The sequence below is a fragment of the Mustela nivalis genome (genome assembly GCF_964662115.1).
Source record: "Mustela nivalis genome assembly, chromosome: 12".
Lineage (NCBI taxonomy): Eukaryota > Metazoa > Chordata > Mammalia > Carnivora > Mustelidae > Mustela > Mustela nivalis.
In genome coordinates, this window is record NC_139031.1 from 94,644,766 (window position 1) to 94,662,651 (window position 17,886).

The 17,886-nt window shown below is 47.5% G+C and overlaps 1 protein-coding gene across 9 annotated transcripts in view; it reads right to left on the reverse strand.

The window, feature by feature from the left end:
* The window catches only part of COBL (cordon-bleu WH2 repeat protein), a 261,173-nt gene that overhangs the window by 40,156 nt on the left and 203,131 nt on the right, over window positions 1–17,886 (reverse strand). For 2 of the 9 annotated variants that reach the window (XM_082692842.1, XM_082692841.1), the window contains one exon: window positions 11,978–13,542. The exons of 6 other annotated variants lie outside the window; for them this stretch is intronic. In XM_082692842.1, coding sequence (XP_082548968.1) covers window positions 13,499–13,542 — 44 coding nt within the window. In that variant the 3' untranslated portion in view covers window positions 11,978–13,498. Of the gene's footprint in view, window positions 1–9,896; window positions 10,612–11,977; window positions 13,543–17,886 lie in introns of those variants that run through there. One more of the 9 variants, XM_082692848.1, reaches the window with a different exon arrangement.

Consider the following 17,886-nt stretch of genomic DNA (forward strand, 5'->3'; position numbering starts at 1 on the left):
CCTCCTCACTCATTTATAAATAAATACATACAATTAAAAATTAAATACATACATTAAAAAGAGAGAGAGAGAGAAGGACTAAGGTGTTTTTTTGTTGACTTGAGGTTACTGTAATGTTTTTTCCCTCACCCTGGACTGACCTGCCTACAGTGACTTACTGAATTTTTCTCTTGGCATCTCCCTGTGCTGGTGGTTGCTTCTTTCCACTCCTCTGTTTCAAGGAAGGAGGAGGTCCCTTGAGGGTCTCTTTGCTTTCCTATGCTGTGACTTCACCCTTATTTTCGGGCCAATACAATTTCATTTACTTTCTTGCAAGCTCAGCTATGAATTTAAAAGGAGGTTCATTATGTGAGTTCCAGCACCTGGAGATGCTCCGTAGCAGAAGGGGTTTTCGGGTCATTTCACCCACGACATTGCTGGCAACATAAGGAACCTCAAGTTATTTTAACTTCAAATGTGCTCCCCACCCCCAGTCCCTCTTGTCTCAGCGGCCATTGCCAGTTACCCAGGCTCAAAACCCTTCCTCCCTTCAGGGCAGGAAACTCAGAGGCTTGGCTAGAGAGTGGCGCAGGCAGATGGAGAAGCACGAGAGGGCCCCCTTGCAAAGCAGGATCTGGGGAAGTTTCCACCAGGAGAACTGAATATGATCTCAGAGTCGGCCGTCACACACATTCCCCGACGCATTCGCTCCCGCTTAGAAAACGACTTCTCTTTCCTCTTGAAGATCTTCCTCCTCTGGGGGAGGTCAAGCTCTCCCTCCTCCATGACCTTGGAGCTCTCCAGCTGCTTGGGCTCCCAGGCCTCCCCCGGCCTTGCAATACCCATGCCGCCATCATACCGTGTCTCCCTAGCTTGGAGGCACGCCCCTGCAGGAATGCAAGAGTGATTCTTCTGTCTACGGTGGTAGTGCGGACTCCAGGAAACGACATGGGTGGAGGAGACAGCAGGGCACAGAGTCAAGGCTGAGGCATGGCAAGACACAGACATGAAGGTAATCAAAGCTGTGATTACCATCAGTAGGCACTCGGCCTCACTGGACTTAGCTGCAAGCATCCGAGTCACCTGGGAACAATGGTTCTTTTGGCCTGCAGCAGAATCCCTCGGAGGGCTTATTAGAATAGATAGTCAGCAGCCCCTCGCTCAAAGATTCAGAGGGTCTCAGGTAGGAGCCTGGGACATCCACTGTTCACATGTGCCCAGTGATGCTGGGGCTGCTGGCCCAGGTCTACACTTCCGCCAGCCTGTCACGGGCCACCTGGCCAGCTCGTGCTTCTCCCCTTCTTCCTGCACCTGGGAACGGTCTACATTTAAGCTTGGTAGCTTCCATTCCCTCCTCTTAACACTCCTTCATAGCTGTGTTTCAAAGACGGTTACTCCCCCCAAAAGGGTGCTGGAAGTAATGAACAGACTCGTTAAAAAATTCCTATTCAGTCTCCACTCCCAAGATACAGGGGTGTTTTGCTCCACAGAACCTTCTGTGCGATGACCCTTCCTCAAAACAGCAGGGCGGAAAGAATTACTTTTGGAAATTATATCAGGAGAACTTCGGAAAGACGATGAGGAAGTGACTTACAGACACAACACATATCCCACGTGGTTGTAAAATAGGCTCACAACAAGAAGAAAAGAAATCACATCGGGGAGGGGTGAGGAACTGGTGGGGGGAGGACAGGTGCACGGAGTTGGTGCTCCTGGAGTCCTGATCTGGAGCAGGAGGTACAGAACAGGTGGAGAAACAGGACTCCAAAGTCATGCGGGTCGAAAAGGCTGTCACAGGCCTAGTGAGACACATCCTGGACCAGCTACCTGGGAAAGAAGCCTCAGCAACAACAGAGTGAAAACAGGAGTCTCCAAAGACCACGGTCTCACATTTCTGCATCATTACCTTTCCCGGCAACATCCATCCCATCGCTTAGCTGGCCGATTTGATGATTTCTGCCTTCCTGATCATTTGTAGAAATCGCCTGATGTTTGGGACCGACTGACTAGGGCAGACTGTAAACATGGCTTATTCCACCTGGGTCTGGACTAATGTGGAAAACAAATTTCTAATATCGAGAAGATGCACTCACAGGTAGGTGCTTGTTTCAAGGTAAGTTCCCTCCGATAATTTTTAGAAATCATAAAATGCTAACAGGCCATCAGAAGTGAGTACTTACTCCTTAAAACGACGGTCGGCATCAGCCCCTGTCATTTCAGGAAACTTACATACAATTGTTTTCAGCCTTGTCCAAAGCCAACAGACTGCAAAGCCGGTAAATTAAGCATCTCACACATAAACCACCTGTCTTACTCGCTGTTACAGTGGCTCCAAATAACTTGGCTTTACTGGCCAGAAAGCACTCATGTCGGGAAAACCCACTGATACCCAAAATAACCTCCCTGGAGATGCCAAGGCTCCAGCCTCCGTCGTTAGGACCTGGCGCTGGGATTCTAAGATGGGTGCCGGCCCCCGGGGACGTGAGGGACCCACCTTGTCCTTGAGCTTCCATCCCACTTAGAGACATTCCCCTAGCACTGCACCTTAGTGGACGTTTTCTATTGGGATCCTTTTGAGCTTTAAAATAAAGCTTTTTTTTTTTTTTTTTTTCCCCTGTGATATAGAGAGGGAAACTCAATTGGAAAAAATAAATAACCACTCATCTCACAATGACTTTACATTTGGCTGCTTTTCCTTCTTGTCTTTATTTTTAAAGATGTTTTTATAACAAATACATTAACAATTTCATTTTAAAAAAGATTGTAGATATTTATGGATCTAGAGAGTGTGGGTGGGGGGAGGGGCAGAGGAGGGAGGCTGAGAGTCCCAAGCGGACCCTACATTGAGCACAGAGCCCTAAGCAGGGCTTGATCTCATGACCCAGAGATCATGACCTGAGCAGAATCAAGAGCCAGACGCTTAACCGACTGAGCCACCCAGGTGCCCATGTGTAAGAAAATGTAAGTATCTGGAGAAAAGCAGACCTATCACCCAATTCATGTTTAAGTACTTAATTTATACTCAACTGATTGAATGCACTCTTTCCCTCCCGCACCTTTTGGATCTGTTCAGGCAAACAGGGTATAGATGCAGAGATGGCCTCGAGCAAATCAGTTCCTCTCTGACTCTCTCATCTGCAGATGAGAAGAATTTCAATCCCTCGTGCAAGATCGCGTGGATGCCAAGGCATAGGCAGGAAGTGAGGGCAGCACCTGGAGCCCACCAAAGGCTCCATAATAGCCATTGTGACAAGTCTGCGGTACTTCTGAGCCATCAGTCTACAGGTGGATGAAATCACAGTGTCTCCCCAAACTGGCGAATCCAAGAACCACCTTGACCAGACAGAGTTTCAGAGACCGGCGTCTGCAGACTCTGAAGAACTTCCCTAAAGTAGGGCGTGCCTTCAAGCTCCAGGCCCAGGAGTATGGGAGGACAACGCAGGAGGAGGTCCCTGCCACCGGGCCAGCCAGCTGTCACAGGTGTACTAGCGTCAGGCAGAGGGACGGCTGGCCGGGCCTCCAATGAGAACCACTCTCCTCTGAGCCTCCTGACCATGCGGACAGCTCACCCTGACATCTCAGTTCCGTAGTAGAAGGCAGAATGCTAGCCCAGCCGGGTGACAGGTGGAGGGGTTCGGGTGGCAAACCTAGGTGGCGAATACTGCTCACCATGAACCTTTGCAGAGAAGGTCAGCAGCAAAGAACCCATGTCAAAGAGCCCTGCGGTGTCTCTGTCCTTCTTCAGGGGCTCAGCCTCGCCTCCCCTTTGGGGCAGTTCCTGCCCCAGGCTGGGCCTGCACCGTGCCCCCAGGCCCACCCTCCAGGCCAGGCCACACCCTGTGTCGTGTGCTCAGGAGTGCTCAGCCCATCACCCCACTTGGCAGCTGGCACATGAGGGAACATCCTTAACGTTGACGTGTGAGAAAGTTCCAGAGAGGCAGGGGGCGCTGCTGAAGAAGTGGGAGCACCTCTGTACCTCTCCCGACTGTCCGCTCCCCAGGCTTCGGCTCTGCGGTTGGCATCAGATCTATCCCCGCAGACAGCCTGAGAGGGCTGTCATTTACCTGCCGTGTCCTCCAGTTCTGGGGAGATCCCCCTGGGGCCTGTCCTCCAGGTCCCCTCTGGAGGTTCAGATGGGTTTGCTTCACTCTTGGTCCTTTATGTGCACTTTCCATCTCAAGACCCCCCGGCCCACTCCCTAGAGAGAGCACCCTGGGCCCTCCGTGTCCTTGCTGGATGCAATGCAGATGCCTTGTCCCAACGCGCATCGCACAGATGCTCCATGGGCATCACCCTCCTGATGGACACCTGCCTCAGCTCCACGAGATGCTGCCGACAGCCTGTCTCGCCTCAGGCATAGCAGGGCACTCTGAGCTCTGCGCTACCCCCAATTGCCCCCTGAGCACTGTCCCCGAAGCCACTGAGGGCAGCCACACCCGCTCGGGCTAGCAGTCCCGCGTCTTCACAGGTCAGATCTACTAGGGGAAGGTCGGAGCCAAGGTTCCCATCTGCGGGGAACTCACTTGTGGATTGAAGGCGTTGTCACTGGCTTTTCTAAATCCAAACCCAAGTCCCGATTTTCCCATTCCCTGGAATCTCAGTGAACTCTTTCTAGCAACAGAAAAAAAACCATGGTCCCTAGGTAGATATAAATTCATTTGCCATTAATTCCTCTGCATGTTTCAGTTATGTGCTCTTCTTCGTATGACCAGATTTTCGTAATTGAAAAAACCACATGTTCCCATGACTTCTTACCCCAAGATTCTCAGGTCCACCACAAACAGATTTCTTAAATGAGTTGTTTTGTGCGCACTAAGGGATCTTTAAATTCAACACACACACAGACACTTCATTGCTTTTGCTGCCCTGAGTATTGGGCAGAGGCAGAAGGATTATTCAAAAGCAGTGACTTGGGCTGTTTGCTGCTCTCTCTCTCTCTCTCTCTCTCTCTCTCTCTCTCCAGCAGACACTGGTTTTTAGGCCCCCATACAGTGCAAGCAGCACAGATTTACAGTGAAGATTGTCCCGAAGTGCTCCCTAGGAGGCTGAGCATGCGTGAACCTTCTCTCGGCTCGGACTTCAAAAACAAAGCCCACGGTCTGCAGAGAATGGGGAAAAGCGCTATGCTCTGGTCCAGGTCTGTATCTGACTGTGAGGCCCAGGGGAGAAAGTTGCTTGAGAAAGGTCACCAGCTCATTGTTCATGCTGGGTGAGGTGTCCTGATCGCCGTGCGCTGTCCTTATCCATGTGTGACCTTCTTACAACCTGCCCTAGAAATGGCTGGTCCCTGACGCTGCAGTGTGTTGAATTTTACAAATAAATCTTCAGTCATTTTGTTCTGGGGCAGGTGAATCCAGAGGGCGACAGAGCTGGGGATTACTCAAAGTAAGCAGTGGCTATAAAAAATTCGACGGATTTTCTCATGAGGCTTATTTGAGGGTAACTCTTAAAAAAGAAGACATTACAGAAGTGTACTGTGCATCCTTTAGAAAAGGTGTATTTTCTTTAAAGGTATTTTGCAGGACAGCTGAGTACATGAGCTAGTATTCTGTCCCACAGGTGCCCAGAGCCTGGCTCCTCACACAGGCCAGAAGAACAAGGTCCCATTCTGTCCTCCACACCGCCCTCTGCCTCAAGGTTGGTGCCCTTTAATGAAGTTGACCCGATCATATACTTGGGTACAACGTCCTCCTGTAGGTAATACTCTGCAGTGACCACTCTATCCATTCAGCTTGGAGAGATGTGATTTTTCTCCACACGCTTTTTCCCTTGTCATCCGTCTGATGAAGGAGGCGGCTTGACTCAGTCAAGAAGGCCCTGAGGGACAAGGTCTGGAGGGGAAAATAGGCTGTCTTTTGTGGGGGGTCCTTTCTCTCTTCCCTTTCTGGAACATCCCTGGGGTATACAATGATGCCTTCTTCAACTTTGTGCAAATTGTCTCTAAAAATGCCCCCACGTCACGATACTCAGAGCCAGTCAAAATTCTTAGGGTCCAGAATTCCTATGGAGGGCAGGACAAGGCAGTGAGTTCAAACAAATCCGCAGCTCGGCTTTGTTCAGTTCCCAAGGGCATGAAGGTGTAGTTGTCTCCAGGCCTGGGTTTCTGGCTTGACAGTAGGACCCGTCCTTGGGCCAATGGCTTCCTCATTTGTTCGCTGGTTTCCTGAGCACAGAATCACCTCACGTATCAAACAGGTCATATCCCGGGGCTGGCTCGGGTCTTATCCCTGTAAGGAACAAGTTCTCCTGGCATTTTTATCCCCCTCTACCTGGCGACTGCAGTCCTAATTAAAAGGGCTCATCACCTTTCTCACACTTGGAAATTGTTCTGAAAAGTCCATTTTGCTATAGGCTGCTTCAGGTCCACACAACTGTGCCGTGTGGCTGACAGAGTGACCTACCAGAAACAGCAGACTCGTCGTGGACGTTTGGAGAGACCCGGCCCGGTTCATCTTTCTGCTTGCTTTCTTGCTTGCCTGTGGGCCTGGCAGAGGTGGCGGGCAAAGAAACCCTAGGACACTCGCTCGGAGGCACAGCTGCCGCTCCGAGTGATGCCTCTGTCACCTGTCGCTCTGGGCTGCCATCCTGAGTCACCGTGTTCCCGCACAGCAATCTCGAGGCAGGAGACTGGTGTGCGGGTGCCCAGGCTGCCTGCTGAGACTTGGGGAGGGTTCCCCATCAGCATGGGGTTTTCTCTGATGTGGCCAATGGGCAGCTACTCCAAGGGTCTCAACTGAAGGAGACCAGTTCAAGAGCAGCTACACCGGTTCGGACGAACCCAGAGGGCACCGTGGCCTGTTTACTTGTTTCATCATCACATGGAAACACGGGCATTTGCTGATCTGCCAGGGCTGGAGAACTTGATCTTTTCCTTGTCAGCCCCGGGCACAGCTCAACGTGTCCTGGGAGGCATCTCAGAGCCTAGCTGGCAGCAGGGAGTGTGTCTTGGATTCGGGGAGGGTGGCATGTGTGGGCCTGCAGCGTCTGGCTCGGCTGTCCTGGAGGGAGGGACAGGCTGACCTCCTGGGGAGCACTGCACACCAAGGCACATGCAGATGTAACCCCGGTCATGTTCTCACTCACCCATGCTTGCCTGGGCTGCAGATGGCCTGTGGCTCTCTAAAGGCAGGAGAAGGGCACGGCCCCTTCCAGAGTTCCCTGGAAGTGGGGGGTGGGGGTTACTCATGAGTGTGGGGGGCACCTCATTTTCACAAGCTGTAAAAAGGCACATTTTAAGAAGTCCCTTCAAAGGCAATATGTACAGTCAACTAACATCCTAAGATAAAGGGAGGGAGACAGAAACAGACTGCATCATTTGGGTGAGCATATGAAGGAGAAAATTCAACCTTTTGCTTAGGGATTATTTGATAATACGACATTCACTTTTTTTTTTTTAAGATCTTATTTATTTGAGAGAGACACAGCACAAGCAGAGGGAGAAGCAGACTCCCGCTAAGCAAGGAGCCTGATGTGGGACTGAATCCCAGGACCCGCGATCATGACCTGAGTCAAAGGCAGACGCTTAACCCACTGAGCCACCCAGACGCCCCTATATATTTTTTTTTTTAAACGAGGACTTGAATTACTTTATTGCTTCAATTTGACTAGAGGAGGGACTCAAATTGACATGCCTATGGGGTCAGGGACCCTTTGTGAGGGATGGAGGTGAGGCCAAGTGGGGGATGGGGCACAGAGCGGGGTCGGTGCGTGTCTAAAATGCGGAGCTACTGCTGCGTCCCACACTGTCTTTTATGAGGAAAACTCATAAAACGACAGGGTCCCTGAAGCCAGCTCTACAATTTAAGATAAACTTGAAGCCCTGATGATTGTTACCTGTAACTTTGTTTCCATTTCACCACCACCGTCCAACCATAGGATAATCAGGTCTCCCCCTGGTGGTTGAAGTAGGCAGGGACAGACACTGGTGACCCTGGAAGCTCCACCCCCACCAGTAGGCCCCCCCCTTCCCCCCACCTCCCCTTGGCTGCTTGCTAACCCAGGGGAGAGGGCTGAGGTCAGCAGGCGGCTGATCCCTGATGCAGCCAGCGGCTCCCACACCTCCCCTGAGATTCGCAGCTGGGCTCCTCGGGGCTGAATTCACCCGGGGTGCGGCTTCACTCACATACTCATGCCTCTTTAGCAGGAGAAAATTACACATTGAAGAACAAGCTTTTTGTTTCCTCCTGAAAATCTGGATAGAGGAGAAACAGTTCAGTGGCTCGTGTGTGCAAAGAGTGCGTGTATTGACATTTCCAGATAACTCATTCCAACTACTGCTTTGACTAAAAGTGTTGTGACTAGTTTTCCCTCCCATCAGATCACTAGGTAGCCAACCCTATGATAGACACCGCCAGTTCGAACACTTGCTATTCTACATTTTAACAATTACCTAATTAATTACCGTAGAGCTTTGCTTTTCAATTGACTTATAATTTTGACTATTAAAAATTACATTTTGTGAGTTTCTTTTCCCATTAATTCACAGAACTGTCATTAGGTTATCTGTATAGTTAAGTGTCTGATGTTCCAATTGTGTGTGCGCGCGCACGTACAGATTAAATACAACAACTACAGAGGGCACAGGGAAGCTGGAGGAGGGGGGCGGTGCTGGATGTTTACTATCTTGATTGTGTCAATGGTTTCACCAGTGTACACAAGTCTGTGAGGGTGTGCCAATTATATGTTGGTAAAACCGCTAAAAAACCCATAAAAACAACAAAATCTCATCAATTTTCTTCCTCTATTTGACGTATTCAGTGGAGACTCACCATTTCACTACTAGAGATTAAGATTCTCAATCTAAAACCATTTACTGTTCCCTTATATTCACCAAACTTAATGGACTGAGTCTTCCCACATACCCTGTCACTGACTTGGCAGCCCCTCACCCTCAGCACACCCTGGTCCTGGTACCACTCTGTCCTTATTCATGGGACAACAGCAATGAGAGGGACAGGAAAGGAGCTGGCACTCTTCAGAGGCAGATGCTGCCTTCCAGCACCTTCCCCAGCTGGCTCTGTCAACCCTGTCTATGCCTGTAGGCAATGACCTGAGGCTTGCCTGCAGGACAGAAGATGGGGCAGAGAAACGTGACTGAGACAAGGGTGCAAAGCCAACCCCGCAGGGGTTAGGCAGAAATGTCAATGAGAGAAAAGAAACAGGCCAGAGGTACAAATGGTCTTCACTCCCCCCAAGAATGGATCTCTCATTTTTCTTGAAATGGCTACTCTATAGGTTTGTGCTTTGTCTCTCCACCTTGGTCCTTGTAGAGTCTGGAGCCTGATTGCAAGACACAAGCACATTCCCTTCCATTCTCTTGTGGTCAAACAGAAGCCCCAGACTAATGATAAATCAAAGGCTCCCCAAGGCGGTGGGGCCGTGCGGAGGGTGGCGTGTGTGGTGTGGGGTGAGCTCCCAGCCTTGAAAGAAGGGGAGACTGCACAGAGGAAGGCTCTTTACACATTCCAGAGGCATCAGAACTTGGGGGGCAAATCTAACTTAATACTGGCAACTCCACTCAGCCAAGGGGGCACGTCTGTAAGCCAGACATGGCCACCTGCTGTCCATTTTCTCCTCTTAATTTAGAATTTGTGCTATTCCAGAAGTCCTTAAGTTCCTCATTTACCAGTTCTAATTCACTCAAAGCATGGGAAGATACGTTTTCTCATCAATGCTCATTCTTAACAAGCCAAAGGAAAAAGGGTGATGCACGCTGGCCACTTTGTTCTGAGTTAGACGATATGTTTGTCTATTCCCCTCCCCCTCACTTTACTCCCTAAAGGCTGGGCAGCACATTTATTGCCCTGGAAACAACATAGCCGGTCTAAATAATCTCAGAATCTTTCATCTCTTTTCATTTTTTTCTTTACAGAAAGAGATGGGAAGATTCAACCTTCTGACATTTACACAGCTTCACCCTCGGTAATAAAAATTTATTATTTTCTTAAGAAAGAAAGAGAAAGGTTATAGAAAGTCTTGAAGGGCAAAATAAACACAGAAAGTGATGATGAATTTAATCTTGCAGTTTCCAGGGAAGAGAGCTTTTGGTAGAAGGGTTACGAGTTCGGTGTTTGTATTGGTAACAAACGAAGCATGGGAACAACATAATAAACCACAAATAAGCCACAGAGAGCTCCAAGACGCATTTCTCTTAAGACTGGAATCTTCATCTTCACTGAAGCGTTCGAAGTTTGGTTGTTGTTGTTTTACCATGGTGACTAATAAGGGCCAAAACAATTTTGAGTTTTCCTCCTGCTTCGCATTCCTTGGGTATGAGTGATGAAGTAGTTAAAACACGCGCACGCGTGCACACACACTACTGGGGCGGGGGCAGAAGTGCGCCATGAGCGGATTAGCGCTTGCACGGTGGAGAGTTGGCTGACTCGAGACGCCTTCCATACCTGAGTGCAGGGCCCTCACCTCCTCTCACCCGTTCCGAAGAGGCAGTCCTGTTTCTTTTACAGAAAAGTGTGTTTTGTGAAAGGAAACCTTAGTCCACACGTGGACATGTTCACATGTGGACATGTTTCAAATCAGATTCCCTCAGGTAAGGAAGTTTCGAATACATAGTAGCAAGTGATGACGCCAGGCAGTCCGGGAGCTCCACCGCGCAGGTGCAACGTGTGAGGGATCCTAACGGGAGCCACAATAAAAGGCCTGTGAGTCAACTGTATGAAGATTTTCCCAAACTGCTTCATCTGCAGAACCAGGAGCATTTATCAACAACTAAATTATTTTAGAATTTTCATAAGTAGGACTGCATGGAATGACAGCATGTTCTACTACCCATTGCTGATATGCTCTGATGGAAATGGAAGAATTTATGCTATTGTCTCTGATAAAAATAGAAGAATTTATGCCAGTTCTAGTTGAAAGATAGCACAGAGCTAATTTTCCTTAGCGCTTTTACCTTAGCGCTTGCTACAGAACTCATACTCTCGAGGGGTTCCTCTGTCAACCAGCGGGCACATGAGCCAGCCGCCAGGTCGGCTGCATCTGTGTCTCTGCTTAGAAAATGTGAATGGCCTCAAATTTGTTTTCTTTTACTGTCACTCTTTTTAATTAAAAAAAATATATTTTATCTATTTATTTGACAGAGACAGAGATCACAAGCAGGCAGAGAGGCAGACAGAGAAAGAGAGGAGGAAGCAGACTCCCCGCTGAGCAGAGAGCTAGATGCGGGGCTCGATCCCAGGACCCTGTGATCACGACCCAAGCCGAAAGCAGAGGCTTTAACCCACTTGAGCCACCCAAGTGCCCCTTTTACTGTCACTCTTAGCATGTGTCAGCTACGGACCAAAGACACAGTTCTCCCGCTGACTTCTATGGAGCATGAAAACCCCCAGAAGGGATGGGTTCTGGGGTGAACCAGAAAGGAAAACTTCTCTGAAATGCAAATGCCTGGAGTAAAATGGTTTCGCTGAGTTAATCTGATACTTGGAAGATTCTAATGCTGCTTAGTGCGGTGTCATGACACATGTAGATTTCGAAATCCTGGTCATCAAATTGCCCTGCATTTTCCCCAGCTGCATATCAGGCCCTCATAGTGCAAAAGAGTCCTGAGATAAAATTAAAAAAAAAAAAAAAAAAAAAAAAAAAGCATGTCTTTGGCTAACTTCATGGCTGATTCTAGCTGTCATGTGAGTTGGTTTAATGCTAGTTTGCGCCCTGCATCCACACGTACACATCAATCTCCTCTTGTTTTTGGTAGAGTTTGACATATGTCTCTTCATAGCTTCTGTTTTCATAACCAATAATTGTATGAGTAAGATCACCTCTCCCTGGTCTCCTTTTTGCTTTAAGATTTTCAACTGCCCTTTTTTCTTCAGCATAATAGCTGCTTCTCACACAAATGCTCATTGCTGTAATTATACACAATCTTCTACAATCTTGATGTCTGGGTCATAAATCCTGATGCTCTCACCGACACTGAGGTAAACATTACCTTTTCTTGTTTAGATTTCCTCCACTTAATTATTTGAGGTCAAGTGATTGCTACTTGTCAGACAAAAGTTCTTTATTTCAATGCAAAAAAAGAAAACACACACACACACACACACAACAAACAAACAAGACAAAAAAACACTAACTTGTTTTCTCTTTCCTTGTGAGTACTTTCTGTAACTTTCTGGGCTTTTTTCCACCAACACATAGCACTAGATTGGTTCTATCCAACTCTAGGTATATATTTCTGCAAGCTCTAGCTTGTATTTCTTAATTATTAATACCAATGTCAGCTGTGACAATTCCTACCTTAACCATCGCTAATAGTTTTATTGTGATCAACCAGACAACAGACATACAAGTAAAAAACACTCACTGATATTTTTGTCTTACTTTGAGCAATAACATTAAAAAAAATCTTCTGGAGAGAATCATGATAAACCTCTCTCGTTCGATTGCATCTCTGCACAATGACCAAAGTTAACCAAAGCAAGCAAGTCATTCTTCATAAATCCTGAACCTTAACATGATTTCTTCGACCTGTTCTGTCTGTCGGAGGACAGCCGAGGTAACTCGTTCTGGATAACGAGCTGGGTTTTCCCAAGATGAGAAAGGGATCTCGTGCTCCAGAAAGGGAGGCAGCACGCCCATGTGGACATGGTCGTCATACCCAAGAGCATCTTTACCACTTGGGCAAACTTCCAGACTAGGGTTCACCCAACAGAATCATCATTACTTCTTTTCATGTGCGTGGGGAGCCGCAGGTAAGTAAAATCCAAGGGCAGAGGCCACGCGTTCTGCACATAACAGTCCCCAATGTTGGCACAGTGCCCAGTATCAAACAAGTTCTCAGCATTTGCTGAGTAAATAGGGGTGAAGGACTGAATGGATAATTATCAGATGAAGTGAGACACAACCTCCTTCCTCTGTTTTCTTTTTGTAAACTGTCTACATGGCAGAGAACACAGGAAGAGAAGATCTGAAAAACACTTAAAAAGTTGGGTCCTATGTATCCCTGAATGTATGTATGTATGTGTATGTGTGAATGTGTGTGTACATGTGTGTATGTGTGTGTGTGTACGAGTTGTGAGTTCCTACACATGATATGTGTAGTTCACGTATTCTAGGCACTTAAATTTCACCAGGTAGGCAGAATATTTCAGGTGTATCTAAATTGACCACATGGTCACTCGTGGTCAATCTACTTTAAATGGAGAAGGTATTCTGCAACCGAGTATCAAATAAAGAAAATACAAAGTAATAATGTATTAATGTAATAATGAATCAGAATAAAGCAAGACCCTTAACAGAAACATACCCAAGAACCTGTGAAAGGGTCATTTCGGATAGGTCAAGGTCCTCAACCTAGAATCTGCACAGAAAAGGCTTTACCCCCGAGAGGGAGTCACACAATCTCTGTTGTTTATGCACATATATGTAAATTCTAGAGAAAGTAGACTGCAGGGGTACAAATGAGCCCTTTTACGCTGACAGGTAGAAGAACAGGAGAACGGAAGTCAGGAGAGCGGAGGCACGGGGAAAGTCAGAGGTGCGGAGCTCCAGGAAGGGCCATCCGTCAGAAGCGCTTGGCATGGGTAGGGAATGAAGCACAGCAATAAACTGTGGGGAAAATAAATGGCAACATATGAAGACAAACTTTGGCAAAGTAAACATGGCCATCATCATTCCCCTTCCAGCCCCTGGAGACTGAACGCTGCGTAGAAAGTCAAGTATCGGCCACTTCGTGTGATTCTTTTTTCTTCTGGTTCCTCCTAGCCTTTGTGGATGTCAGCTGACAGAACGGTCTACCGATCCAACAGACACAGCTCTGTCCCTAGGAAAAGCTAGATCATAAGCATCACAGAAACCACTGTTGTCTCTTAGGCTGTCAAATACAATTATTCCGATTTGCTACAACCTTAGACCTTGTGGGTAGAGAGGCCGAGCAGCTGGTAGGCAAAAGCCTTTTGTCACTATTTGGCAGAAAGTCCAAGTTACTCCCGGAGCTCCAGGGGAGAATTGGTAATATTGTTTCATGACGCCCTCCATGGCAGACCAATCCATCCCAGCCTTGATAATGTCCTTCCTGAGCAGGGCTCAGGCATCCACTGAGAAAATACAGATTGATTTGCGGAGTTGGAGAAAGACCTCATGCACCCGCATATGCGTGTTGAGACCTACTGTTCTGCAGGAGAAACCTTCTTTCAGGAGGCTTCTCAGTGGGAGGCTGACTCATCAGAGAAAAAGGGCCATTCCATGCAAGTAGCTTAAGCCTGTGAAGGTCTTAAAGGGATAGGACTTAAGATAAAGAAGGGCTGTGTCTGAATTCACACCATCTCAGACAGATCCTAAAACAATAATCTAGAAGACCAGTGTAGGCCAGCGAATGCTTTGTTTCTATTCTATTCACTCTTGAACTAATAATGATATTTAACAACAATCCTGAAAAATCAAGCTGTCTGTTCCTTACTTCTGCGGAGAACTTAAATTTGGATGAATTCAGAAAAAAAGTCCTCAGATCTGTTGATGTAAAAAAAAAAAAAAGTGGGGGGGGGGTTTCCTGCCTAACCTGACTTCATGTTACAAGTTGAAGTTTCAGGAGACAAAGGCCCCCACTGAAATTCTTGGGCCAGTACGGGGCTTGGCAAACAGCTTATGAAAACCAGAGATGAATCTGCTGCTGGCATCCCTACTTCTATTTGTTCTTCCTTTGCAGGGGGAGGTTGGTAAATGATTAGGAACCAGCTCTTGGGAAAAAATAAAAGGGTAAATAGACCGATCCCTCAATAGACTGATGGCTAAAGTTTTACTGATCTAAAGCATGGATAGCACAGCATTTACAAGTGATAATGAAATATGTGATACTCTTTGCTGTAAATTCTTTTTTTTTAAAACAGTGGGAGTTAATTATTTATTTTGAAGATTTTACTTATTTATGAGAAAGAGGGAGAGTGGGGGGAGGAGCTGAGGGAAAGGGATAAGCAGACTCAGCTGAGTGCCCAGTGTGAAGTGGGGCTTGAACCCACAACACTGAGATCATGATCTGAGCCAAAATCAAGAGTCGAAGGCTTAAAAGACTGAACCACCCAGGCGCCCCTGTCGGCTGTAAATTCTCTATAACCCTCTATAACCCTCAGCTCCCTTAACCCTCTATGACTGATTTCTTGCTATGGACGCCAGTCGCTGAATGTAGCATTGGGAAAGGGATGTACGGTAGCACTATTATAGTTTCACTATCACAAAGTTCTTGAATCACAAAAGTATATAACCTCAAAAACCCCAAAATAGTAATGTCATAAAATCATGAGAAGTGATTTTCAATATTTGCTCTATTTTTTTGTTTTACTTTTTAGCTTACATAATTGACTTTTTACTAATAGTCCTGTTGAGCGATTGCCTTGCAAAGTTCCCGAGATGTCAGCAGTCTGTCCTCCGGAGCTGGTGTGAGCCGGGTCCAGCCCGCACCTGTTGCACTGACTTATCACTAACTTCTTCAGTTCTGTCTTGGGTCAGGGACACGGCAGCTTGTAAATAAAGTGCTGGGAAATAATTGGCAAAGGGAAGAAGTGCAGGGGAATTTTAAAAATGCTACTCCTAGCCCTATCGTGATTCTCACTGCTTTGCTTCTAAGTAGCGGTCAGGCTTCAGCTTCTGTTGGGTGGATTTCATGGTTTTCAAGGTACAATAACAACGGGCTCAAGATCCTGTTCTTTTTTTTTTTTTTTTTTTTTCCAACGCACTTCTGAGTAGGGACAGGCTCTGCTCCCACAATCACCAGTTTCCTTCTATTTGCTCACTACCCACTTCCTGTTTTCCTGGACGCTCGCCTTTCCCATGGCAGCGGGAGCGGCTGCACGGCCGGCTCTCCTGCCCCGGGAAGGAAAGTGGCAAACAAACACCAAACCAGGGCAAGAGTGCTTCCCTAGGCTCACTCTGAAGTCCACACACCTGCCAAGCTTCAAGGGTGCCTTCCTTACAAACAAGACTCCCAGAATTGTCTTTGTGTCACCAGCTTGACGATTAACTGCTTTGTTTTGAGATAGGCAAAGTGTCTAATTTGGGTTCGGATTTTAGAGTCCAATGTTGGGTGACTGTCAACAGAGGACTGGTCTCCATGGAGGGGCGTCGGCAAAATCTCGCCTATCTTTTCCTGCTTTCTGCTCTGTGCTCAGGCAAATTCACGGCTGGTCACAGAGCCAGAGCCGGTAGCAAGCCTCTGGCCCAGAGTGTGGGGATTTGATTACAGCCACTGGCCATAAACCACAGAGCTGTGCCCAATGTACTCCTACATTCTCAGTCCTCCTGCTGAGTCACTCTGCCTAAAATATGAATTATGATCATTATGAATTTTGTATGAAGCAACCTCAGAGTACCATTTCTAATTGAAAATGGCTAGCTAATTTCTCTCCTTTTACTTCCTTATTTTAGAATTTCCTTAAAATTCTTCAGTATGGGCTACTTAATCACAGATTGAAAACCAACTACCTAGAAACTTCCACGGTGTTGTTAGTTGGTGCTGTGACCAGACAGGTCAGTTAGATCAGAGGACAGGGACCCATTTTTCCTGAATGCCTTCAAAATCCTTTGCGAATCACCCCAGCGATGTATATTCAAGGGAAGATTGGTTTACTGGAACCCATCACTGGAAACTGTCTAATAAAAGGACAGTCGTTGAACTGTTTAACTGTAAAATGTAAAGGCCACCAGGGATCTGTAATTTGAACTCTATACACAGTGATCTTTACATCTCCAGGGTCTTCTCACTGGAATATGTAAGGCGTGACTTGTTAGAGGCACAGTCAAAACCAGCTCTGCAGATCTTGGGAACACACAGCTCAGTGCAACTAGAGACACAGAGTCCATCATGCTCATTCACAAGGAAGGCACCCCTGAAATCCAATGTCAGCAGAAAGCACGCTGATCAGAAAGTTGCCGGGAATAAAAACTCCACGTGCACAAGTATATTGGCTCAGCCATGCACCCGAAGCGCCTAGTACATGATTAGATGTGGGAAGGTTAGTAGGAAGCTTATTTGTATGAAACAAATGGGGTTCAGAAGACAGACCCGGGGAGCCCTATTCCACTGTCACTATGATTATATTTGTGGTGAACTTTGTGCCATAAGGTTCTGAGACCTGACACAGTTCAGGCATTTTCCTCCTACATGTGCAATAAGTATGCACCACCTCAGACTCCACAGGCCATCCCACAGGTACCACCTCAGACTCTCACAGGCCAGGAAGAGCTGACAGTGGGACCCAGGGCAGAGGAGTCCCACTTCTGCCCTGGTGTGGGGGGGTGACAGCAAGTCCACAAGCTCTGGAAACTCACACATCACACTGCCCCCCAGCTAACTTGGAAAAGGCTGTGTTCTGTCTACTTCATCTTCCCCACTGGTTCATGGTCCTCTCTCCGTATCCACTTACAACATGCCCGATGAGCTCCAGAACACAACTAAACCCAGGGTTGTGACCCGAGTATCAGAGGGGATGCCATGGGCTGTTCACGTGTCCTAGACTCTAGACATTTCCAGTTCACAAGAGCTCTGGCATTGGCCAGGGACGTCCACACGCCGGAGGAAGTTGATCCTGTCCCCAACTGTGGGCTCCCATCACCTTGGGGGACTCCGTTCTCACCAGACACTGGGGCAGTGTATTACCCGGCAGTGGTCAGTGACACAGAACAGAAACTGTGGTGGGGGGCATCTAGGAAAGTTCAACATGCAACCATTAGAAGAGATCGTCTCTCTTCCTCCTCTGAAAAGCCCCCTTAGTACCAGCCTGAGGAGGGGGTTGACCCCCAAGATGATGTAGAGAAAACACTGAAAAAAGCCTCAGTCCCTGGTGACTATGTTAGGTTTTGCTGAAGTGTGTCTCACTTGGGACTCCAGTTCCAGGAGACAAGGGGTGCCCCAACTGTGGAGATGGGCTTGAGAGGGGTTTCTCTTACATTCAGCTTGTGCTG